The 26,639-nt window shown below is 37.7% G+C and overlaps 1 protein-coding gene across 1 annotated transcript in view; it reads left to right on the forward strand.

Moving 5' to 3' along the window:
- The window catches only part of DMC1 (DNA meiotic recombinase 1), a 57,330-nt gene that overhangs the window by 24,471 nt on the left and 6,220 nt on the right, over positions 1-26,639 (forward strand). Inside the window, exons 7-13 of the mRNA XM_037847165.1 lie at positions 5,365-5,406; positions 6,510-6,582; positions 11,016-11,107; positions 11,495-11,568; positions 11,687-11,801; positions 12,168-12,228; positions 25,951-26,067. Of these exons, the coding sequence (XP_037703093.1) occupies positions 5,365-5,406; positions 6,510-6,582; positions 11,016-11,107; positions 11,495-11,568; positions 11,687-11,801; positions 12,168-12,228; positions 25,951-26,067 (574 nt within the window). The remainder of the gene's footprint in view (positions 1-5,364; positions 5,407-6,509; positions 6,583-11,015; positions 11,108-11,494; positions 11,569-11,686; positions 11,802-12,167; positions 12,229-25,950; positions 26,068-26,639) is intronic.

The following is a 26,639-nucleotide window of genomic DNA, read 5'->3' on the forward strand; positions in this document are numbered from 1 at the left end:
TTATTATCTTATTTGGTTCTAAGTATTTTTTATTTCCGTGATGAGCTCTTCTTTGAACCATGAGTTCTTTAGAAGTGATTTTTTTTTTTAATTTTCAAATGTATGGGATATTTTATTTATCTTTTTGTTATTGACATCACACCTAATTTCATTGGGGTTAGTGAACATGGCATATGTCATACCTGTTCTTTAAAATCTATTGAGACTTTCTAAAATAATGTGGTCTCTTTTTTTAATGTTTCCTGTGAATTTGAGAAATATGTGTTTGTGTTCTCTAATTTTTGGGTGCAGAACCATACATATATTCACTAGTTTAAGATTTTTAGTCCTATATCTTAAATGATTTTATGTCTTCTTGACATATTAGTAACTGAGAGTAGGTAGCTTTACCAATTTCTTCCAGTAATATTATAAATTTTTGCTTTATGCGGTCGCAGTTGACTCGTCTGGGGGAGGGTGGCGGCCGGTCGCCAAATCCTAGGCTCCCAGGATTGCTCCGAGGGTACCGGCGGCGGGGGCTCTTTCCCGGAGGCGAGAGCGAGGCGGGGGACTTGGCCAGGTCCCCGGCGGGAGGCGTGCAAAGTATGGAGGGCGGCGAGAAAGGAACAGGCGGGACACGTTTCTTTTAGGATGAAGAAAACCAAGAGAGTTTATTAGGGGAGAGTACAAGCTTATATCGGGCGGTTTAGAGGGCGGGGTAGCTGTAGAGGTTAAAGGCTTGGATTGGTTCTGAGAGGGCGCGGAGGTTGATTGAAAAGGGGCGAGAGTTGCTCCCGTAACGGTGTCTGGCAACAAGGTATGCGCACCGGTGGTGATGGGAGTTGCACTGGCAACGGGGAGTGTCCGGGCAAGATAAGGGGGTGGGGAAAAGGCGGTTCCCTCCGGCAAGCCTCCCCTAACATTGGTATTTTGGGTGAGGAAATGGGGCCTGCCTCCGGCCTCACTTTCCCAGGCCCGGGGGGCTGTGGAGGGCGCTGTCACCCGTACCCACTACCCTTCCCAGGGGTGGATCCAGTCCCCCAGCCCAGGCCCGCCAAGTTGAAGCACGTAATCAGTGTCCCGCAGCTTTATATATTTTTAGGCTATTATTTGGTAAATTCAACTTCCAAATCATAGTATCTTCCTGGTGAACTGAGCTTTCTAAAAAAATCATATAGTGACCTTTTATACTAAGCTTTTCTCCTAAAGCCTATTTCCTCTGATGATAAGAAGCTAAGCTTAAATATTTAAGTTAGTATTTACCCAGTATTACATGTTTTTTCTTACATCTTTGGTTTTCAACCTTTCCAAATCCATGTGCTTTGAATGTGTCTCTTGTAAATAAAATATAGCCAGATATTTTAAATCCAATCTGACTGTCTTTAATTGGTGAGTGTAATCTGTTTATACTTATTAATTCATATGGGCTTTTCTACCCCCTTACTTTTTAAATATCTATTTGTTCTGCTGTGCTTCTTGGATTTATTGAGGTTTTTGTGTGTGTGTGTGTGTTTTTTTTGGTTTGTTTAAATGTAATAGTTCTTATTCTTTTTTTTTTCACTCTTGTTTCAAATATAAACTCTATATTTCTTTTTCTTTTTAGTGTTTACTCTTGAAATTTTACCATATGTATTTTTTAAATTAAATTCAGTTTTATTGAGATATATTCACATACCATATGTTCTAGCTTGCTAATGCTGCCAGAATGCAAAACACCAGAAGTGGATTGGCTTTTACAAAAGGGGGGTTTATTTGGTTACACAGTTACAATCTTAAGGCCATAAAGTGTCCCAGGTAATGCATCAACAACCAGGTACCTTCACTGGAAGATGGCCAGTGGTGTCCAGAAAACCTCTGTTAGCTGGGAAGGCGCGTGGCCAGCGTCTGCTCCAAGTTCTGGTTTCAAAATGCCTTTCTCCCAGGATGTTCCTCTCTAGGCTTCAACTCCTCAAAAATATCACTCTTAGCTGCTCTTTGGGCGTTTGTCCTCTCTTAGCTTCTCCGGAGCAAAAGTCTGCTTTCAAAGGCCATCTCCAAAATGTCTCTGTAAGCTGAAGCTCCTCTCTCAGTTCCAGAGCATTCTTCAAAGTGTCCCTTTTGGCTGTAGCTCCTCTTCAAAATGTCACTCTCAGCTGCACTGAGTCCCCTCTGTTTGCCAGCTCATTTACATGACTCCAGTTATTTAATTTAGACCCACCCTGAATGGGTGGGGTAACACCTCCATGGAAGTTATCCAATCAGAGTCATCACCCACAGTTGGGTGGGACACATCTCCATGGAAACACTCAAAGAATTACAATCTAATTAACACTGATAGGTCTGCCCACACAAGATTACATCAAAGATAATGGCATTTGGGGGACATAATACATTCAAACTGGCACACCATACAATCATCTAGGTGTACAATCAACTGTTCACAGTACCATCATATTGTTATGCATTCATCACCCCAATCTATTTTTTTATTTTTTTTTATTTTTTATTGAGATTGTTCACATACCATACAATTATCCAAACATCCAAAGTGTACAATCAATTGCCCACGTTACCATCATACCACCCCAATCTATTTTTTAACATTTTCCTTACACCAGAAAGAATCAGATGAATAAAAAATGAAAGTAAAAAAGAACACCCAAATCATTCCCCCATTCCACCCTACTTTTCATTTAGTTTTTGTCCTCATTTTTCTACTCATCCATCCATACATTGGATAAAAGGAGTGCAATCCACAAGGTTTTCACAATTGCACTGTCACCTCTTGTAAGCTACATTGTTATACAGTCGTCTTCAAGGGCCAAGGCTACTGGGTTTGAGTTTGATATTTTCAAGTATTTACTTCTAGCTATTCCAATACATTAAAACCTAAAAAATGTCGTCTATATAGTGTGTAAGAATGTCCACCAGAATGACCTCTCGACTCCATTTGAAATCTCTCAGCCACTGAAGCTTTATTTCGTTTCATTTCGCATCCCCCTTTTGGTCAAGAAGATGTTCTCAATCCCATGATGCTGGGTCCAGATTCACCCCTGGGAGTCATATCCTGCATTGCCAGGGAGATTTACACCCCTGGGAGTCAGGTCCCACATAGTGGGGGGGGGGGCAAGTGAGATCACCTGCTGAGGTGGCTTAGTTAGAGAGAGAGGGCCACATCTGAGCAACAAATAGGTTATCTTAGGCACAATTATAAGCAGGTTTAGCCTCTCTTTTGCAGCAAAAAGCTTCATAAGGGCAAGCCCCAAGATAGAAGGCTCAGCATGCCAAGCCATCGGTCTTCAGTGTTTGTGAGAACATCAGCTACAATCCAGGTGAGGAAGTCCAACACTTCCGCATTTTCCCCCAGTTCCTCAGGGGAGCCCTGCATATATATTTTCATTCTCTGCCCAAATTACTTTGGGATGTGTTGCTATTTCACCCTAACCTATACAAACCTACCATATCTCACTTCCTATTCAAAGTTCCATGTAATTGTGGTATTTGAACAAACTGACTGTAGAAGTTATATTGTTTAGAAAATATATATCCTACACTAAATAAACATCTCTTCTCTTGGTCTCACATGGAAGTTGAAGTCTTAACACACAGTCAGTTTCAACCTTTACCCTTTGGCCCTATTTGCCCTAGTCTTAACCAGATCTGCTTCATTCATATCTCTAATTGAAGTCTGAGCTCTTCTTCAGCATTTTTTTTTTAACAGTTACTGTATGCATTAATACTAACCTTCATATCTGCCAAGCTCTAGCTCTGAGTTTCAGGTATCACACAGATACCCAATGTTCCAGAGACTAATCAGGATATATACCAAGGGATCAACATCTCAGAGTTTGGAGATAGCCATTACAACTCAGGAATAGATTTGACTGTTGCAAGACCTTACAATCTAGGGACCATTACAGTCATCATTATATCTTTACTGGAAATGTTTGTTTGAATTCTGACACATTTTTACCATTTTATTTGCTCACCATCCCTTCTTATTCTGCTGACTATTACTCTGGAATCATTTTCCTTTTTCCTTGTAGTTCCTACACTGCAAATTTCTTGGTAGCAAACTCTCTTAGTTTTTACTTACCTGAAATTGTCTTTATTTTATTCTTATTCTTAGAGGATAATTTTCCTGGGTACACAATTCTAGTTTAATTATTTTCTTTCAGAGCTAAAAAGATATTACGCTACTTTGGGTATTCATTGTTGCTATTGAAAAGTCTACTTTAATTCTAAATTTTAATCCCATTGTAGGTGACCTGTCCTTTCTCTCTGGCCACTTGCTGTACTGCACCTTCACTAAAATGTGTCTAGGCATGGGTTTTTTTTTCTTTTTATCCTGTTTGGGATATATGATGTTTCTTAGATCTGTGAAATTTTGTTTTTCAGCAGTTCTGGAAGTTTTGCAACCTCTTCTTTAATTTCCCTATTCTTTCTTTCTAGGTTTTCATGACAGACTTCTGTTAGACCATTTCATTTTAGCTTCAGTGTCTCTTAAGTTCTTTTTATATTTTCCATATCCTTGTCTATGTTATATTCTGAGTAATTTCTTCATTTAAGTCATCTAGTTCAATATTTCTCTGTTCAGATGTGTCTATTTAGCTCATAATTGAATGCTTTATTTCAGTAACTTTATTTTTCATTTGTAGGCATTCATTTGTCTTTTTTTTTTTCAAGAACCATCAGTTCATTTCTTATTGACTTATTGATCTATGTTGATTGTCACTTTTGTGATTATATCTTCTGTTTTTAAAAAACAATTCATGTGAAGTTATATTATTTACCATGTCTGACAATTCCAGTATTTTCAGTCTTTAGGGGAACTAAATCTGTTTTTTGCTGTTGTTGCTGTTGTTTCCATCATCTTGGGGAAGTAAATCTGGTATTTGTTATTTCTGTTGACTTGTTGTCTTTGTGGCTCATATTCTTGTGTATTTACGAGATTATTGCTTGATTTTAATCTATGGAAATTCAATGGGCCTAAATTGGTGAATGTAGAAACTTTCCTTCAGAGAGAATTTGTTTCGCTAACTGCCAGGAGGTGCCACCAATCTCAGACTACTTCAGCTACTCCTTGAGGATCTTAGTTCAGTGGAGATGCCCCAGGTTCCCTTCCTGGGGTAGAATCTTAAACTTTGATTTATGTCTCTTTCTTAAGGAAATTTTGGTGTAATTAATTTTTGTCTAAAGGACAAGTCCATGAAAAAAAATCTTAACATTTTTTTTTACTACTAGTATTTATAAATACAGAATGTGACACAAGAGGTATGAGGATTTATGAATGAAATTTGATAGTTGAAAAAGAAAACCAGTGATATTCTGAGGTCATGTAATCTTTATGAAAATATGTAATAATTAACTATGCATGTATTTTATTATTTTTTCTATATTTCACAGAATTTCGTACTGGAAAAACCCAGCTCTCTCATACCCTCTGTGGTAAGGATACTTAACAATAACAATAACAATAATAATCATAGATATTACTTACTAAACTTCTGCTATGTGCCTGGTGCTTTACATAATCTCATGTATCTGAACAAACTGGCAAAGAAATTAAAGCACAGAGTGGTTAATAAACTGCCCAAAGCTGCAGAGTTGCCAGAGCTGGTCTTTGCCTGTGTCCTGCTTGAGGTAATGTTGTGTGTGCTGGACTGTGAGCACCTGAGTGGAAGTAGGGCGGAACAAATAGGCACCTGTGTGAGGTGGGGAGTGGATCCACCATCTCAATTTTCCCTATTCCATTTTTTCCACTATGTTTTACAAGAATGCCACAAAATCTTTTGAGGCCTAGATTTACAGAGGTAAAGTTGGCCCTAAGAAATATTTAAAAACAAAATTTTCTAAACAAAATAAAGACAGATATCTCCTTTTTTACAAAGATGCTATTCTGCATTTCTTTAACCTAAGTAGGAGTTTGACAGAGTGGTTAAGAAGGGGTTTCTAAAATCAGAATGCCTGGCTCTTGACTTGGCTTTACCATTAACAGTTGTGTGACCCTGGGCATGTTGCTTCACCTCTGATTTTCCCATCAGTAAAATAGGAATAATAATAGTGCCAAAGCTTAGAGTTGTTTTGAAAAGTAAATGAAATAATGCATATACCTGGTACAAAATAACTCCTTAGTAAGTGTTCTCTCCTGCTACATATAAGATAAATGCATTTGGCATGCATTAATTGGAAAGTTACTTAAATGAGTTATATAGCAAAAATTTGTATGTGTGATTATTTCTTACAGGCAGAAAGTTTATAATATTTAAATTCCACTTCCATTTTCTGGGAGAACTAACTTTCACAAATATCATCATGGAAGATATTGAAATTCTTTGTTGAATTACTACTATGCTAGCAGAATACTTGTAACTGCACCACTGGTTGGTAATGTGAAAATACAACATGCTGTTTAGAAACTAAAGGATCATGATTCTTTGCCAAATTTGCTAAAGAGTATCAATCCACATAAATCCCATGTTGTTATATATTCACTTATACAAAGTTTATTCACTCCTATTAATATTAATTAATTTTTATTTTCTCCTTAGTGACTGCTCAACTACCAGGAGCAGGTGGCTACCCAGGAGGAAAGATTATCTTCATTGACACAGAAAATACTTTGTAACCCTTTTATTTAAACAAGTTGCTGGCATAATAGTGGGATATGGTAATATCACTACAAAGAGAGTTTGTTTGAAGTGTATCATTTTTGTAATTTTCCCATAAACCATAAATAATAAGGAAAGACAGGGAAAACAATAACTGGCCATGTTCTCAAATCACTTTATTTAATAAGGTTTCACCTCTCCAACTGGGTTTGGTGTAAAATTGGCAAAAGAAATACACGAGGAGAAATCAGTCTTATTTGTTTTTAATCCTCTTACTTCTTCAAAGATTTTGCTTAGTAGTTAGAAATAAGATTATTGACTCACTCAAATTCATGATCCCAAACAAAGGGAAAGGTATGAAGAGAGCAATAGCACAGTAGGATAAAGAGTAGAACCTGCTTGGGCAACTGAACGAATTGCAGTTTAATTGAACCGCAAGATATTCCTAGGATACAAAGCTGGAAAGGTGATTTAAGTCTTAGACATGAAGGGCTTTGAAACCTGATGGTGGGTGTAAATTGGATACTTTTGCAATATTATAGGCAAGTGATGAGAACTGGATCTAGATTGGAAGTAATAGGAATAGAAAGAAAAAGGGAATATTAGTGAGGAAAAGCGATAGGACTTTATGACTGTATTTGATAGACAAAGGAAAGAGATTTAAGAAACGTCTCTCAGTTTTTTTGTTTGTTTTGTTTTGTTTTGTCTAGATAGTGGGAGAACAATGATGCTAATGACAGAATTGGGAAGATCATTTTTTAGCGAAAAGATGATGTTTCATTTTAATGTGTTGAATTTGAAGTCCTGGAGGACATTTAGATGGCAGCTTGAGGTGTAGCATCAGCTTGAAAAAAGGGGTAGGGCCAGAGATGTGGATGAACAGACAAGAGGAGGAGAGAAAAGAGGAGAATGGAGAACCTGAGGTGGGTATGCCTGTATTTAGGAAGAGGGATTAAAAAAAAGGAGCCCACAGAGACAGAGGAAGAAGGAATTCAGGTTGTGGAAGCCAAACAAAAAGAAAGTTTCAAGAAGGAAAAATGGTTTTTGGTCAGCAATGTTCTATGCAGCGAGAGACAGAGAGAGAAAGAGAGAGAGAAGAGAAGAGAGAGAAAGTGTAAGATTGATACTGAGGATGCAGACTGAGAAAGATAACAGAAGTTGGAAATTAGGAGTTCAAGAGAGCAGGTCCACTACCTAGAAATTCGCTTATGCTCATATAATCCTATTAGCTTTCATATATGACATGCATGTTACTGTATGACAGAAAAAATGCTGTCAAATTTGTCCTTTTGCCAGCAGTGTAGGGTAGTAACCATTTTCTCACATCTTCTTTAAGAAAAGTTATACTTCAGTTAATTTTGCCAGCCAGATGGGTATAAAATGGTACCTCATTATTATTTTAATTTTCACTATCCTGTCTATGTTTGCTGGCCATTTGGATTTGCTCTACTGTGAACTGCCTCTTCATATCCTTTGCCCATCTTTTACTGAATTGTTGTCTTTTTTTAAACAAATTAAGGGTTCTTCATATAGTAAACCACTTGCATATCTATCATTTTCCTCCAGATTTATCATTTTTATTTATATATGGTATATTTTCATATAAATTTTAAAAAATTTTTATATAGTCAAACATGTCTACCTTTTCTCTTATAACTTCTGGGTTTACAGAATTATTTAAACATATTTCTGCTATCTTACCTTTCACTTTGGGCATCCACTTACTTGCATTAATTACTTAGATCTAAACTCCACCAAAGGGTTTTTGGAAAAATATGTCAAAGTAGTTAATGTGATCATTATAAGCAAGAAAAATAAAATGTGGACAGTTAAAAAAATAAATAAATACATTTTTTAAAGTTAAGAAAAAGAGCAGTTGCAGTAGGGTGAGATGATGGAAGCTTGTTGCAAACAAGCATTAAGGAAGTGAGGCAGTGTGTAGTTGACCAATGAGTGAAAGAAGAAATACAGTCATTGGAGGAGGTATCAGGTTCAAACAAAATTATTTTTAATAGGGAAGCCCTGCATCAGTTTGTAAGGTCACTGACAGTGAAGCCCCAGCCTACTTCTTCAGTCTTGTTGTCCACTATTGTCTTACTTCAGTACACCATTCTAGTCAGACTGATCTCAATGCCTTCTAAACATGCTTTGTTATTAAAATTTGAAAACATTATACATCAACAATTATTTAGATTTAACTATAAGGATTCTTGTTTTCTTTGTTCACTATGGTTTCTTGCATTCCAAATATTCTTTCTTGTATTTTTGTTTTGCTGGAGTACCTACTTAAGTAATTCTTTTGGAAAAGCACTCCAAGTGGTAAACTTTGAGCCCTGGCATATCTGAAAATGTCCTTATTTGCCTCTCACTCTTGATTTTTAATTTGACTGGCTATAGGGAAATTTGCAAGTTATATTTCTATCTTTTTGAGTCTTGGCTTTTTCTTCCCCCACCTCTCAGTATCTCTGAATCATGCAAATCCATTAAAGCTTTCAGTTCAAGGCCTGCCTTTCCAAGCTTCTCTGGTTATTTAACCTTGTCGTTCCCCATCTCCTGTTATAGAACTTACTATCTAAAATACAGAGCAGTGTTCATAGAAGCCCTTATTCAGAATGCCAGGCATGGGAAGATGCTGAAGAAGTGTTACAGCTTGGGGAAGGAGGGCTTTAGCAAGAGGGACTCAGATGGAAGTCAGCTAGTTTCAGAAATAGTTTGTCAAGGATGGTTCTCAGAAAGGGGAGGTATTATTCTTGCAGATTAGCAGCCATTGTTTGGACAATTTGGATTTTACTAAGGGGGTAGTAAGGAAATAGGGGCTAAGTCATATTCAAGAGGGGGTAGGAGGATAGCTGTGGGGGACAAGAACATGCGAGAGCCACTGTGGAACCTTCTCAATTCTTCATTGTCTCTCACACATACTGCTGTCTCTTGATCTTTTCCTTTGTTCACATTTTGTCTCCTTATGCTTATCTCAGCTATGAGTTGTCCTATAACTCCTTGTATCCTCCACGATTCTTGCACTGGCAGTTGGTTAATATGATTATTATTGATTACATGTGATAATCAGTTAATAAATATCTGTAAATTGATTTGAACTTCCCTTCAGTTTAAGCTCAACATTTATACCCTTTGTCATACACTATCCAGATTTTGTAGAAACTGACATAGTGAAAAATGTATTTATCTCTTCCAATTCCTTGTCTTCTTTTACTTGCCCAGTGAAAACATCTTTTGGGTGTACTCAGGAGCAAGGGGAGATTTTAGTGGCTGCCACTTGCCCAGTGAAAACATCTACTTGGTATACTCGGGAGCAAGGGAAGATTTTAGTGGCTGCACTGAAGCAATAGACTAGCATACACACACCCTAAGAAGAACATACACAGTGCATTAGGATATAGATGACTGGGAAATCCTAGAGACAATTCAATTCAACATTTATTTAATGCAATATTTGCAAGTGTCAGAAGTAAGATTATAAATGGTCCTTGCTTTATAATTATTTATAGTATGATAAGAGTTATATAAAGTATAAACAAAATGAAATGAGACCTGAAACATCCATTTTATTTTACTTTCAGAGGACACTGTAGCCATATTGTTAGGATGACCAAACACCTAAGGAAAAATGTTTAATACTCCTTTACAGTTTACATAGATAAAAGTGATTAGCATCCTACAGAATACCTTTGCAGGCACACTGATTTTGCCTCCTACAAATTTACTAACTTCAGGAAGCTAATGCAACTCCTTTAGTAGAAGATAGATTTTTAAACCCTAAATAACCCAAGAATCCTGGGTCAATAATTCCCATCTGAACCCTTGAAGTTATTGTTTTGATTCTTTGGTTCATGTAGTCAAATTTATCATTTGTTGCAATACATGATTAATGTACATTAAATTATTTCGTATTGAACAAGAGAGGAGTGTGAAGAGTGAATTAATTCATGTTGAAATGACTCGAATTACAGTTGAAAGATATTGTCTTCCTAGAATAGATCTTTTTTAATAGAACTGAGAACAAGAGACTCACAAATCTCAGTTTCCAACTTTTCTCTTGTAACTGATTTGCTGCATAATCCCCAGTCACTTGCCTAATCTCTGTTTGTCAGTGTCTCTGTTTTAAAAGGAAGATAATACAGGTCATATCAACTAACTTCCCAGGTTATTGTAAAGATTTGATAATTTAATATTTAAATTCATTACTACCTTGCCATTTCCATGACTTTTATCACTACTTAAGGTATTCATAAATTGAGGCGCTTACGAAAAATAAAATCTGGGTAGAACTAGACAGCAAGTGATTATTAGCATCCTCCAGAATATCTTTGCAGGTACATTGCTTTGCCTCCCTGTTAATTTACTTATTTAAGGTGCTATTTTTTGTAGTTGTTGTTTTAACTTTTTTTGGAATTGATTTATTGGATCCTTAATCTTGGCCTGCTCCAGCCGTCCAGACCGCCTTCGGGACATCGCTGATCGCTTCAATGTAGACCATGATGCAGTACTGGACAATGTACTTTATGCACGAGCATATACCAGTAAGAGCCCCATGCAAGTGAGGCTTGGGTTATTTTAAGATTAGCAGCATTTATTTACTGTTGATGCCAAACAACATTTTGACAATGTTTTCTCTTTTTATTTTACTTTTCTCCAAATTAATCAGTTCCCAAATTTTATTATGTGATATATCCTTAGATATCTAAATGCCATCAAACCATTTCATATTCTCTGTCTTTGAAAAATAGAGTAACATTCTTTTTGGATAATGTAGCATTTGGAATGTATGCCAAAGCAGAATGAAATCATATTTAATAAAGTCATAAATAATTAAGAGAATCCTTCAAGGACCAACAATTCACAGCTTTTTTCTGCCTCCCAAGCTGCTTCTAGCTTTTATAACGTTGTCTCACTGCATTTCCTACCAGGTGAACATCAGATGGAGCTACTTGATTATGTAGCAGCAAAGTTCCATGAAGAAGCTGGCATCTTTAAGCTATTGGTAGAAGCTTTAAATAGTCCTCTCTCAAAGAGCTATTTAGCATATTATTTTTCTATTCAAATTAACTCCTTCCTTCTATTTCCAAATGCATGTTTATTTTTATATTAACCCTGGGCAGGTCATTGATTCAATAATGGCACTTTTTCGAGTGGATTTCAGTGGTCGTGGAGAATTGGCTGAACGGCAGCAAAAATTGGCCCAGATGTTGTCACGACTCCAAAAAATCTCAGAAGGTATATCTTTTAAATAAAATGGTGCTATCATAATAGCATCAGTAACTATGTTTGCAAACAGGCTTTTCAGAAAAGCTTCAGATTAATGACAGGAGGTTATACTTTTTTAAAAAATTAAGATTAACTTCATGGGAATAAACTCTTTTTTTCTTAACCAAATATATCGATACTAATACTATAAGATATCTAAATGATAATAATAATAACTTTAAATAAATTAATTTGTGTTATCAATGAAAAAATAGGAATTGATTTTGTTTATGATATCAATTCATGGGGTAATATTCCTAAACTGTGAATTCTAAACAATGAGCTTTAATTTATATTGCCCTTCTCTTACTTCCTTAATTTTATTCCTTGATGTAGAATATAATGTGGCTGTGTTTGTGACTAATCAAATGACTGCTGATCCAGGAGCAACTATGACGTAAGCCGCTATATTCTGCTTTGTATTTCACGGAGGTTAATATCAAGAGGGTCAGAGGGTAAAATAGAAAATAATTTCAAAATAGTCTTGATATGGTCATAAATATATCACAAATCACATTATTGCAAAGTGTGTATTACTTTATAATTGCAAATATCACTTTTTTTACCCAGAATCTATCTTTATCTAGTTCTTTATATAATAAAGCAATAATTAAACCATTTCCAGAGATACTCTTTGGTCTAGGGCTAAAGGGGTATTGGAGGGCAATAAGAAAATATCCTAGGGAAATAAAAAATCTCACACATAAATGAATGGCTTCTGCTGCACTGATAAGCTGCTGTTAGCCGAAAAACCAAAAGGCAGGCTTCTCTACATGATATATATGAGATATGTTTATTAGAGGTCCTATGAGAGATGTCTTCTGTTTGAAGAAACAGATAATTTCCATCCCCACTAGGCATACACAGAATTTTGTTGATATATTTGTGCACGTAACATGACTATTGATAGCTCTGATTGAGAAATTTCTGGTGTGATTAGAGAGGCTGGGAGAGCTAGAGTAGATGGTAAAAACAGAAAATTCAAAGAAAAGTTAATTGCCATTGTCAAAAATTTTGAGCGTTATGTATGTATCTAAGTAGGCAATCAAAATAACCCTGAATCCATGTTACTACTTTTGTTCACTTTTTTTTTTTTTTTCTTTAAGTTATGAGCCTTTATTATGGGGCTTACCTACAGGGTGGGGAAGTCGAATCATATTGCCCTGAAATCAGGAGCTTCTTTGAATGGATTCAGGAGCTGCTCTGAATGGCAGCAAGTTCAGAGCACAACATGGAAATAGCCTGCACTTTTAGGGGGCTGAATAAGTGGTTATAAGGGCTTGACATTCCAATGGGTATGAGAGCTAAGGCAAAGAGTGGGGTCATGCAATGTAGGGAGGGATTGATTGTAATCAATAAGGAGGAGGGGAGGATTACAGATTATCTTGTAGTTAACAGTATCTCAGGGAGTCTCAGGAAGGAGGTGGTTTCAGGTATTGATTACATTTAGCAACCGATATTACAAGGAGTATAGGTCAAACCTTAACTGTCCTAGGTCAAGCAAACTGCTGTGTGCAGTCTTCAAGATACTTGGGGGCCTGGGGCTCCCACAGTCCACCTCCACGCAGCAATTTGCATTGACCATGGGACAGACATTGCATCCATAATTCACAACAACAATACAGTGAATAGCAGAGTACAAGTAAATCAGTACATATGGACAGTAATCCTATTAACAAGTGGCATCATGGTCAAGTTAAAGAATTAAACCATTTGGACAAAGGATCATCAGATAAATGTTCAATGTTTTGTATGTAATCTGGTCATATGAGTTTCAAGAGCTTGTGTTACATTTTATGAGTCATTGGGTAAATATACACAACATTGAAAATTAATTAAAGCACAGGTACACCTGGGGCTAAAATAGCTAAAGGATAAAACCACCAGGCAGCCTGCTTTATTCTATTTCTAGTTGTTTTTTTGTTTGTTTGTTTGTTTTACCATATCCTAACTTTGTCCCCTTCCACAAACTTACCCCAACTTTCTATATCCATACAGGTTTTTGGCCTACATTTTCTTTCTCATTCTGAAACAACCAGTCATTTAGGGACAAAACTACCTTCCTTTTCCTTTTAATACAAAACATCCTTTGTACCTCTTAAACTTAAGTTACCAAAATAATTTTGGAACCCGTTTTCAAGCAGACATTCTATAGCGTACAATTACCACTAAAAGTAAAACTTGTTAGAATAATGCTAAATACTTAAAACACTTTAGTTAATGCATTATTGGAACATTAATATACAATTTTTTAACAAGAATTAATAGCACATGTAGGAACAATATATAAGCTGAGTTTTCATTAGTGGATAGAAGAGTTCCAGGTGAGGGGGGTTTTAAATGCCATATTTTCTTCCCCTGCTGGGAGCCCTTTGGGGTCAGATCTACAATTATTTTGGGGTTGCAAAGTTACACATATAGTTCCCTGGGGGATGGGGATCCCAGATGGGGAATGCAAATAACCTTTGGCATAATACCCCGTGGGTTTAGGATTCTCAGCCAGGTTGGCTGCATGGGCTAGAACCAGAGCCACTTGACCTTATTTTCCCTAATTTCTAGTGTTTGTGGCACAGGCAAGAGCAGATTATTATCACTGCCTTGCTGCGGCTTGAGGGCAGCTGGCCCCCTTATTTAAATTCATAAGGCTTGCATGAGCCCTGCAGTTACCATTTCCACAGGAGTGGGAGTGCTGCTTTGGGTCTGGAGTTAATGCTGATACAGTCGTTGAGTCCATTGTTGTATGGAGTTTCTATCATCCTTTAATTGTTCCTTTAAAAGGCCATTCATTCTTTCAATTAACCCAGCTGCTGTGGGATTATAGAGCAAGTGAAACTTCCAAAGGACATTACGTTCTGTAGCCCAGGCCTAGGTTAATTGCCCAGTGAAGGGGGTCCCCCTATTGCTGTCCACGTGTGGGGACCCCAAAAAGGGCATTTAATTTTTCTAAGCTATGTAAGGTAGCTCATTAATTGGCCTTGCCCACTAGGAAGGCCAGCAGCAGTACCGTAGCCATATCTACGGTGGTGAAGGTATATTTTGCCCCTTTGGACAGAGGAAGGGGGTCAATATAGTCTACTTGCCACCAGGTGAGAGGAATCTCACCTTGAACTTGGCTGATGGGTCCAAGTCAGTGAGGAAGCATTCTGGGCCATCGCAGCGGGCAGGAGAGGATAGCATTCTTTACTCCTTTTAACTCTTTTTTGGTGATAGGCAGCTGAAACTGCTGCACCAGCTTCCACAGGGTCCAGTACCCTCGGTGCTAGGTTTTCTGATGCAGCCATTCAGTCGCCTCATGCATCATTGCTGTTAGGTTGCGGAATTTCACTAGGGCATCCGCTTCTGCATTACCTGGCAATGAGTTAACATTATAGGCAGAAATATGGAAAGCAGTTACCTTACATTTCTGGCAGGCCTTCCAGATGTCTTCCCACAGTTCCTTCTTCCACAGGAGATGGTTGACCACTGTCCATTGCTCCTGCTTCCACATGGCCATCTGTACTGTTAGGCCTTGATATATGGCCCAGTTATCTGTGCAGACAAAGTGTCTCCTGGTTTATGGACAATTGCCATCCATACAGCCCACAGCTCAGCCCACTGTCTGTTTTGCAAAGTTCCAGTCTCCCACCAGATGATGTCAGTACTTGGCTGGACAGTCACAGCCATCCAGGTTGCATGTTGCCCAAGTGCCAGTCTGTCAGTATACCATGCAGAGTCAGGTATACTCCCTTGTTCTTCAACAGTGGGCATGGGAGGAGCCACCTCTGGAGGATCAACAGGAGGCAAGGCATGCTGCTTTTCCACATGGGAGACTCGTCCTAAAATTTCATGCATCTCTGCACTCAAAGAACTATTGTTAAAAATTCGGCATTATAGGACATAGGTTTTCCATTTTCTTAGTGTGCTTAGCTGAGCACTCCCTGAATGGGGCTTATGTATAGGCTCCTGTGTCCACCCCTGTATGAGTGTGGCCACCTGTAAGGTCACTGGGTACCTTTAAGTTAGACCTTCCACTTGTAACAGAGCATTATAAGCTGCACACAATTGCTTTTCCAATAGGCTGTATCTGAGTTCTGTGCCCTTCCAAAGTTGGGACCAGAATCTAACAGTTACACATTTAGCCTGTTGCCTTTGCCACAAACCCCACCCAAAGCCAATATTGGCACTGACCACATCCAACGCACAGGATATATCGGGGTCCACCCCCCTTAAAGCCTGCGCTTATGCTTTTATCAACAGCGTGCCATGGAAAATCCCATTCCCATGCTTTTCTTTTCTAATTAGGGTGTACAAAGTTTTTAAAATTTCAAAATAGAGTATAAACAGTTTCCAACAACCTAATAAACCAAGAAAAGCTATTAATTGTTTAGGAGTTAGCAGTATAGGATAACTTTGTATTTTAACAACAACTAAAGGAATAGCTTTAGTTTTATCCAACCAGGCAATACCCAAGAACTTGACAGAATGTCTAGGCTCTTGTAATTTGCTTTGATTTATCGCCCATCCTCAACTTTCAAGGTGGGTCACCACTGTGCTAGTGGCAATTTCTAGTTCTGAAAAAGAATTACTGGTTAGCATGATATCATCATTATAGTGCCTTTTCTTTAAATCTTGTGCTACCAGTCCATGGCAGATGGTGAGACTGGAAGTGTCCTTGTGGAAGCACGACAAATGTCTATTGTTTGTTTTCCCATGTGAAGGTGGATGCAGTCTGGCTAGAGGGATCTAAAATACTAAAATAAGTTTAGCAAGGTTTAACACAAAGTGAAATCGGCTTAATTGAGTACTCATATCCTGCAACAAGATAGCTATTTTCTACATAGCTAAAGGGTGGGGAAGTCGAGTCACGTTGCCCTGAAATCAGGAGCTTCTCTGAATGGACTCAGGAGCTGCTCTGAATGGTGGCAAGTTCAGAGCACAACATGGAAATAGCCTGCCTTTTTGTTCACTTTTACTTTTTAAATATTTTTTATTGAGGTAACATTCATGTAACATAAAATTAACCATTTTAAAGTGTACAATTCTGTGGCATTTAGTAAGTACATCTACAATGTTGTGCAACCACCTCTGTCTAGTTCCAACAACTTGAGATTACTTTTTAAAGATTCTCTCAACAACTTTTTATTTTGGAAATTTTTTAACCAGAAAAAAATTGCAAGACTAGTACAATGAGTACACATATACCATTCACCTAGGTTCATCACTTGCTGACAATTTGCCATGTTGTTTTCTCTCTCTTTTTCTCTCTCTCTCTTGTGTGTGTGTGTGTGTGTATGTAATCAAATATATACACATATATAACTGCTCAAACTCTTTATACGTATATATTTGTATTTAGGGGGTGCTGAATCATTTAAATTTGAAATACATTTTTTTCACTCCTGAACTATCGAGAATTATTTGCAGACATCCTGACATTTCACCTCTTAATACTTCAACATATGTCCTAATAACAAGAACATTTTCCTATGTAACCACAATATAACTATCACATTCAGGAAATTTAACATGGCATAATACTGTTATCTATTATACAGTTGTATTCAAATCCCAATAATGTCCCATATTGTCCCAATAGTGTCCTATATAGTTGTTGAGTTTTCTTGTTTTGTTTTGTATTCAGGATCAATCAAGGATCATGCATTGCATTTACTTGTCTCTTTAGTTTCATTTAATCAGAACAGCTCCTCAGCCTTAGTTAGACTTTTATGACACTGACATTTTTTAAGAGCACAAGCCAACTGTTTTGTAGAATATCCCTCAATTAGAAGTTGTCTGATTTTTTTTCTCATTATTTAAAATGTTAAACATTTTTGGCAGGAGTACTACATAAGTGATATTATGGCTTTTAGTGTATCATATCAGGAGCATATGATGGTAGTTTGTCCAATTATTAGTGATGTTAAGTTTGTTGTGTAATTAATATGGTTTTCACAAGTACCTTTTTTTCCCATTGTAATTAATCATTAATTTGTGAGGTGATACTTTGAGCCTGTGATACTTCGAGATCTTTTCTCTAATAAGCTCTCATCCATTGGTTTTAGCATCCATTGAAGCATCAATTGTTACTCCAATGGTTGCAATACTTGAAACTTTAAAACTGTGGCAATACATCAATTAGTAGCAAATGAAATGAGTCACTGATATATATATTAGAAGATATTTGATATGCTAGTGTAAATTCTGTAAAGTGTAAGTATACTGAAATCAATGTGTCTCTCTTTAGGTATTTTCTAAAATAACCCTAAGAATTTTGCTGCATCTTCTGCAGTTTGATAAATCTCTCACTTTTCAATGCCCTCTTATGAGTATTATCTATTTAAATACAGGGGATTCCAATGTGAAAAATATTAACTACACAAATGATATTAAGCAAGTTTAAAAGAGTAGGAGAGGGGATCAAACAGTCATTCATTCAACCAATATCTATTGAGAATCCACTATGTACCAAGATTCCAGGTAGTCACTAGTGAACAAAAGAAACAAAAATCTTTGCCTTCATAAAGAGGAAAAATAAATTATGTCCATTTAACTCAGTAACTTAAAGTCTTGGTAGATCATAGTCCTTGAGTGGTTTAGACAATCTTCTCTATTTTGTAGGGACAGTCTTCACACAAAGAATCATGTTAAACTAAACAGAAATGGTAGATTTTTAAGGCTCACTTTAAAAAAGAGAAAATGACTCATTTGCTCAGAGGGAGGAAGTGGGTTGCATTCAAATAAAGCAGTACAAGTTAAAAAGCAGTGTTCTTCCTTCAAGTGTGGGGAGGGAACATGAAGAGGCCAAAACTATCCATCTACAGTTAGAGGAGAAGGAATGGGTGGAAATTATGAGATAAGACTTCTTTTCTTATATTTGTGGGATGCTTCAAAAAGAATAAAACAATTTTGAATTGACTCCAATAAAACATTAGAAAGAGATACAGACAGATAGTGGAAAGAAAATAATTGAGGGGAGGGGAGAGGCAAAGAGAGCAGAGGAGATTTATAATGAAGTGAACTAAGCAGAGAGCTTGAGAAGGTAGCAAAGGCTAGTACTGTTTCTGGGTTAGTTTGTATGAAACATCATCTCCACCACCTACCGTGGTTGTAAAGAAATAAAGTTCACTATAATTAGTATGTTCTATTATATATTAAATTATAACAATACAAATGAAATGCATGTCTCCATATAAAACACATATATCGTCACAATCAAATGAGAAAAACCAGGACAGTTTTTAAAGGGACCGATTCAAATGCTATTTAAAAAGTTCCCATAAAGAAAATATCTTTGTTCCTCAGTGTTTAGGAACTCCAAGCTGCAGCTCGCCTGGGGCCTGTCAGAGAAATATCACTATAATTGGTATGAGTCCCCAAGTACACTGACAATAATTGAGGCTTATATCCCATGCATTATACTTGATGGCACATCGTATTAAAGAGGAACAAAATTATAGAGGCAAGGAGCTGCTGTGTGATACAGCAGAGCAGTAGTTCCTAGGCGAGGCTAACAGATAGAGATTTTAAAACAGGAATGATCCAGTTGATGAAAGCCTAGGAATAAAAAATCAAAGTATTGGCCTGGAAAATCCCACACCAGAGCAAATAATAATTCAGATGGGCAATGAATTAGACCATGATGTTGCCACCTACTTCATTTGTGTGTTTGTTTTGTTAGAACAAAAAGTCATTTTAGATCATTTGCAGTCATGTTAATGTGAGTTTATTATTTAAGAACTATCACCTACTGATTCAACATTATTAATGTAAATTAAGAGGCGATGAGGTTAGAGGAAAAACACTGAACCATAGTGACTAGCAGTGGTGACCTTGTGCAAGTCATTTAAAGTCTTTGAACTTCTCCCCTTCAAAATTAAGAGAACTCATGTTTAATGATTGTCAGGTGCTTTCTTGCATCATTTTATGTAATTCTCATGTGACCCAATGTAACTCAGCTGCCTTGGGCCTACCTGTTCTTTCTAATGAAGCCAATCTATGTTGTTGCATCCCCCACCACCACCAAAAAAGGGGATTTCATCTTGAAAATGTTGACCAAAAAAATGAAGATTTTTGTACATATTTTGGGAGGAAAAAAAATTCTTGAACATACCCTTCCTTTTTTAGATATCTCTATTCTTTCCCCAGAATTCTTCCTTTTGACTGTACTCCTCTCTCCCCATTGTCCCCTAATCCCAAAGGTGCTCTTCATTCTTGAGCACATCCACTTAGCCTTTCTGTCCTCAGAAAACCCTTCTCAAAAATTCCATTTGTAAGCTATCCCGTCAGCAAGTAAAAGGCACCAGGAGTGCATCCTATCTTTCAAGCTTGCCCTTACCCATGCACCTCAAGGCCCACACTCCAACCAAGATTTGCAGTAGGTATTATTATTATTCCTAATTTATAAAGGAGGAAACTGGGACCAGAATACGAAAGTGCTTGCCCTATCACACAATTTAAAATGAGGAAGCCAGGATTTCAACTCAGGTATCTTTCGACTTTAAAGCTGAAGTTCTTTTAGCCTTTCTGTGCTCCCCACCCTACCCCTAGAAAAACATCCCCTTCCCTACATGACAGTTTTCATAGATTGTAGAGACTTATCACCATAACTCTATACTTCCATGACCCCAGCACCCTAATTTGAAGTTCTAATGTCAGGCTATTCAAGATTTTACCCTCAAAAATAAATGCTATATCCTGTTCAATCAGAGAGGAAGAAATGAAACAATCTTTCTCAGCACCTGTTTATTCCTAATATCCACCCCCATCTCTTCCTCCTTCTCTTCATGCTCCCCCATCCCCTGAGAAAAGGAGAAAAGAAGAGGAGAACAAAATATAAAAGAAGAGGAAATGAGAGGATAGGCTAAAGGAGGGATGTGGGTGGTTTTCTGAAGCTGCTTTTACTTGGTCAGAAATAGAAGTAAATTAAAGCCCTCCAAAAGAATGTGGAATGCTATTACACCTTCTTGTACTTCACCTCAAGACTTGGTTATAACTGCTAGACTACTCAGGAGGTTCAAAGAAACTAAGAAAAGTTTCTTGATCTATGTTTCACTGAAAAAATGACTATTTTAATGACTGCTCAGTCAAATAATAATAGTTTTTTGAGGATTTCTTATGTGCCAAGATTGCTGTAAAGGTATAGCTAATATATGTAAATGACCTGGCACAGTTTCTGGCACATAGTAGGCTCCCAAAGAGTTATATCAAATATATCTTGAATCCTCACAACAGCCCTAAGAGGTAAGGTCTTTTTATTCCCATTTTACAGTTAAATAAACTGAGGTTCATAAAGATTAAGTAACCAGCCCAGGTAACAGGAGGTAAGGTCTTTTTATTCTCATTTTACAGTTAAATAAACTGAAGTTCATAAAGATTAAGTAACTGGCCCAGGTAACAGAAGTAACATAGTGGTTGAATCAGGATGAGGAAAGCAGATAAGTAATAATAATAATAATGGCAGTCATTGTGCTAATGCCTTACCTGAATTATTTTTTTTTATTCTGACAAATAAAATTCTCCCTACCAGTTAGGTATAGTTTTTATCTACCACTTAAAATGAAGAAACAGAGGCTAAGAATGATTAAACAATTTTCCTGAGATTATGTAGCTGGTAAATCAGGGTTTGAACCAAGGTCTGTCCAAAGCTTGTAAACTACACTGTACATTCGGGCTATGTCTGACTGGGGAAAGGCCAGAATGCTGTCACCTTAAAGGCTTTGCAGGGATATATCCGTCACCCAGTGAGTTGAACACGGTTCAGAGTTTGGCCCTCAGCCTTGCAGGCAGAGATTTGATTAGGTTGGACCAATCTCAGGGCACACTCACCTTAATCAAGCTCGTGAGACTCAACAAAAGATGAGAGAGTCAGATTTATTGATGATGAAAAATGTAACTATATTAAAGGTTCATGTAAACAGTCTTCCTGTAGGCAGACCTCCATGGGAATCCAAATTTTAATCCACAGTTATTTGCTAAATATGAAATTCGAGAAAATGGAAGTAATTAGATGAGTTAAAGAGCATCTGCTACATTGTAAGCGCTTAATAGATCTTAGTTGTTGTTATTAACACTCATCTACCTAGACTGGGAGGGTCCATGATTCACCTAAGCTTATATGAAAAATTTTGTATATGTACATTGTTCTAGTTTGCTAATGCTGCAGAATGCAAAACACCAGAGATGGACTGGCTTTTATAAAAAGGGGGTTTATTTGGCTATACAGTTACAGTCTTAAGGCCATAAACTGTCCAAGGTAACACATCAGTAATCAGGTACCTTCACTGGAGGATGGCAAATGGCGTCCGGAAAACCTCTGTTAGCTGGGAAGGCATGTGGCTGGCGTCTGCTCCAAAGTTCTGGTTTCAAAATGGCTTTCTCCCAGGACATTCCTCTCTAGCAAGCTTGCTCTTCTTCAAACTCACAACTGCACTCCATTCAGTCTCTTTAAAGCAGTTTTGGCCTTTTCTATCAAGCTCCTCACAATTCTTCCAGAAACTTCCCCTTATCCATTTAAAAAGCCGTTCCAACATGTTTGGTATTTGCAGACTCAGCAGCAAAAGCACCCCACTTCTGGTACCAAAATCTGTTCTAGTTTGCTAATGCTGCAGAATGCAAAACACCAGAGATGGATAGGCTTTTATAAAATGGGGGTTTATTTCGCTACACAGTTACAGTCTTAAGGCCACAAAGCGTCCAAGGTACAAAGCGTCCAAGGTAACACATCAGCAATTGGGTACCTTCACCGGAGGATGGCCAATGGCGTCCGGAAAACCTCTGCTAGCTAGGAAGGCAGCTGGCGTCTGCTCCAAAGCTCTGGCCTCAAAACGGCTTTCTCCCAGGACGTTCCTCTCTAGCAAGCTTGCTCCTCTTCAAAACATAACTCACAGCTGCACTCAGTTCCCTCTGTCTGAGTCAGCTCATTTATATAGCTCCACTGATCAAGGCCCACCCTGAATGGGCGGGGCCACACCTCCATGGGAACATCTCATCAGAATCATCTCCCACAGCTGGGTGGGGCACATTCTAAGCAAATCCAACCAGCACCAAAACGTCTGCCCCACAAGACCACAAAGATAATGGCATTTGGGGGACACAATACATTCAAACCGGCACATACATATTTGCAATTTTCTGGGAGAGAGTCTATATCTTTTATTAAATTATCAAAGATGTTAGTAAATTTAAAAAAATTAAAAGCCATAAATTCTACACAGAATCCTGAACACCTTTATGGAGCAAGCAGAATTTGAATTGGCTTGTAACTATATTCTCCCAGAGCTGAAGCTGTTATACTATGCTGAAGTCTATTTTGATTAAATCTAACCTTTTAGTTTATGAGTCATTTTTGAGGACATTTTCTCCCCATATCTTTCCTCTTTATTTCCTTAGCCATTTTGCAAATCCTATAATTTATTTCTCCATTTACTTCATTCAAAATCATCTGCCCTTGGAGATGACATTTTTAACATTGAGGCTCTGCATACAGAGTAATCGTTGACAAGCGCAGTACCTATTCTCTGTGCCTAAGATACCACATTGGTGACAGCAAATGAAGCATGCTAAGAAAAAAACATGGCTGTTATCTAGAAGCTCCAGCTTCCTGCTCTTCTTTAAATTGTCTATAATGGGAGAGAGATTACTTCAGTTGGGAATCCTATCTCCTTTTACACTTTCTGTCATACAGCTTTCAAAAATTTCGTGAATTACAGCTTCTTTGAAAGTATGTCACAAATCTGTGTCCAAAAGGACTTACACCATGGAGAGACAAACTATCTTCTCCTCTGTATTCATTCAACAGTATTTACTGAGTGCCATCTACATTATAGACACTTTTCTAGGCACTGGGGTTACAAAGATGAATACAGATTTAGAGTCTAGTGAGAGAGTAAAAGTGAGTAATTAAAAATTACAATGTAGTATGCCTTAATAGAGAAATGTACTGCAGTGGTCTGAGAGCACAGAGGCAGCAGGCTTTACTCTGTTTCGAGGGACCAGGCAAGCCTTCCTAGAAGGGATGACACTTGATGGATGGTGAGTAGGAGCTAATTGAACAAACAGTGGGAAGGGGCTTTCATTTCAGGCAGACAGAAGAGAGTGTGCAAAGATATTGGGGTTTGAGAGGACTTGCTGAAATAAGAAAAAAGAAGTTTGAGAGGGAGGAGAAAGAATAATATTATGGGTTGAATTGTGCCTCGCAAAGAGGCTTGTTCAAGTCCTAATAGTCCTGTGAATGCAGCTTTATTTGGAAATAGAGTTTTTGAAAATGTTATTAGATAAGATGAGGCCAAACTGGATTGGGGTGGACCCTAATCCAATACGACTGGTATCCTTATAAGAAGAGGAAATTTGAACACAGAGATAGACAGACACAAGGGAGAATGCCAGGTGACAACTGAGGCAGAGATTGAAGCCCAAGGATTGCCAGCAAATCACCAGAAGCTAGGAAGAGGTAAGGAAGGAGTCTCCCCTATAGATTTTGGATTTCTGGTCTCACGAGCTGTGAGAGAATAAATTTATGTTGTTTTAAGCCATCCAGTTTGTGGTACTTGGTTACAGCAGCCCTAGGAAACTAAGATGAATGGGTATAAATGCAGATATGTCTACAGATGGCAGATACAGAGTAGAAGTGGAGGGTGCTTCTTCCTGAGAGCCCTCATTTTCTCTGTGAAGCAGCAGGTAATGTCACCCAAGGGGAGGGGACAATAATGGAGAAGAGGGCTTAAGGAGACTACTGAAGGTTTGGGAAAGGGGAAGTGGAGCTAATGAAACTCTTAAAGGAGACTTACTGAGCAGTGTTGAGGGACCATCTGTGACAAGCAGTAACGCAGCTGTTAGGACTTTTTTCTGCCCCTTTAGCTAACCCTGACTATCTGTTCTTATCTCCTGTTGACAGAAATTTCCAACTGGTCTCAATTTTATTTTTACATACCTTCTGTAGAAGCACCAATCTTTCTGTAAATTCTCACACAGTCTGACTAATTTACTTGGCATTTTTGTAGCTTCCTTAAGTTCAAAAAATATTTTTGCCCACCCAACTATGTAGCTTGGTTGCTACAGATGTGAACAGCGGTGAACACGATATAGTTTGCCCTTAAAGAGCTTAGTGACGGAATAGGAGAAGGAGTGAGGGAGAATATAGTAAGTGCATAAATCATAATCATAAAGACAGAACATGAAAAGTGCATTAAAGAAGCACAAATGCAGTGTTTGCAACTTCAGAGTTTAGTACTTGGTTGAGAATATCACCATGGCCTCAAGCAGCCCATCTCTATAGAACACAGGATCGCTACAAGACCATGACGAACTACCCATAGGGTAGGGTGATCTGGGAAGTCTAGAACCATTTCATCAACAGAGTAGCTTTGATCTGTAAGCATTATAGAGACAATTCATCTCTCTAGCAATTTTATCTGAGATAGCTTTATTGCTTAACTACCCCTTCAGCTGCCTGAATAAATGAAGCCAGCCATTTTCTTGATAGAGACTCACTCCAAAACTGATTCTTCTTGTTCCCACACTTAAAGTAACCAGAATCCTGAACATCTTCATGAAACAAGCAGAATTTGAATTGGCTTGTAACCATAGTCTCCAGAGCTGAGACTGTTATGTTATGTTGCAGTTTATTTTGATCAAATACAACCTCTTTGTTTATTCTAAGTTCCCTTTACTGGTGATTTCTAAGCCAAGGCTTTCTTCTGCATCAATTGAGATGATGATGTGTTTTTTTCATTCATTCTATTAACATGGTGCTTATGTTGCTTGATTTTCATATTTGAACCACCCTTGCTTTCCTAGGATAGATTCTACCTGGTTATGGTGTATAATGCTTTTAGTATGCTGCTATATTCGGTTTGCTAATATTTTTTTAGGATTTTTGCACATAGGTCTTTTTTTGGGGCTCAGTGTTAGGATTATTAAGAACATTTCACTTCTTATCATAGGAATCTCAGATAGAAGCCTGAACTAGTTGACAATCAAGTATATAGCAGCTCCAAACCCATTGTGAACAGTCTCTGCTTGTTTAGAACACACCTCTCCCCACTCCCCTGCCATCTCACCACAGAAAGGTTGCCTTATAATTGCAGATATTGCTGAATGTAGCCCATGCAATGAAATCTGAAAAGGTGTTTTATTAATTCAGCTTCCAGGCAGACCCTAAAAAACCCATTGGGGGACACATTCTGGCTCATGCTTCAACAACAAGAATAAGTTTGAGAAAGGGACGAGGAGAACTGAGAATTGCCAAGATTTATGACAGGTAAATATTTTCTTATTTCTTATTCTTCATCAGAGTCTTGTGCATATGACAATATTAAACACAATTGCCCCTCCTGGGAGGATGTAATTTTACCCACTGACAGATGCTACATGTTTGAATTTCCTTCTCAAAAGTTATTCAATTCATTGGGAAGTCCCTGCTATGTGCTAGGTACCAGGAATTCAGGATTCCTTGGCAAATAGATTTGGTCCCTAACCTTCCAAAGCTTTTAGAGTGAAGCTAGATAATGAAATAATTAATTCCATTTAAAATGTGGTAAGGGCAGGGGAAATACAGCATATGAAAATATATTCTACTTCTTTTGTTTTGCCTGGTTAACTCTTGTTTGCTTTCGAAGTTTCAGTTTAAACTTCGCTTCCTCAGGGAACCTTCCCTGACCCTTACAGTCTAGGCTAAACTCTATTTTATATCCTATATCATTTCACAGTACTTTACTTATTTAACTAAGAATTATTCATTTAACATATTTTTTTACAGAGAATCTACTACATGTCAGTTGTTCCAGGCTCTAGGAATAAAGCAGTGAACAAAACCAAAAAAACAACTCCCTG

This window comes from Choloepus didactylus, chromosome 8 (genome assembly GCF_015220235.1).
Source record: "Choloepus didactylus isolate mChoDid1 chromosome 8, mChoDid1.pri, whole genome shotgun sequence".
NCBI lineage: Eukaryota > Metazoa > Chordata > Mammalia > Pilosa > Megalonychidae > Choloepus > Choloepus didactylus.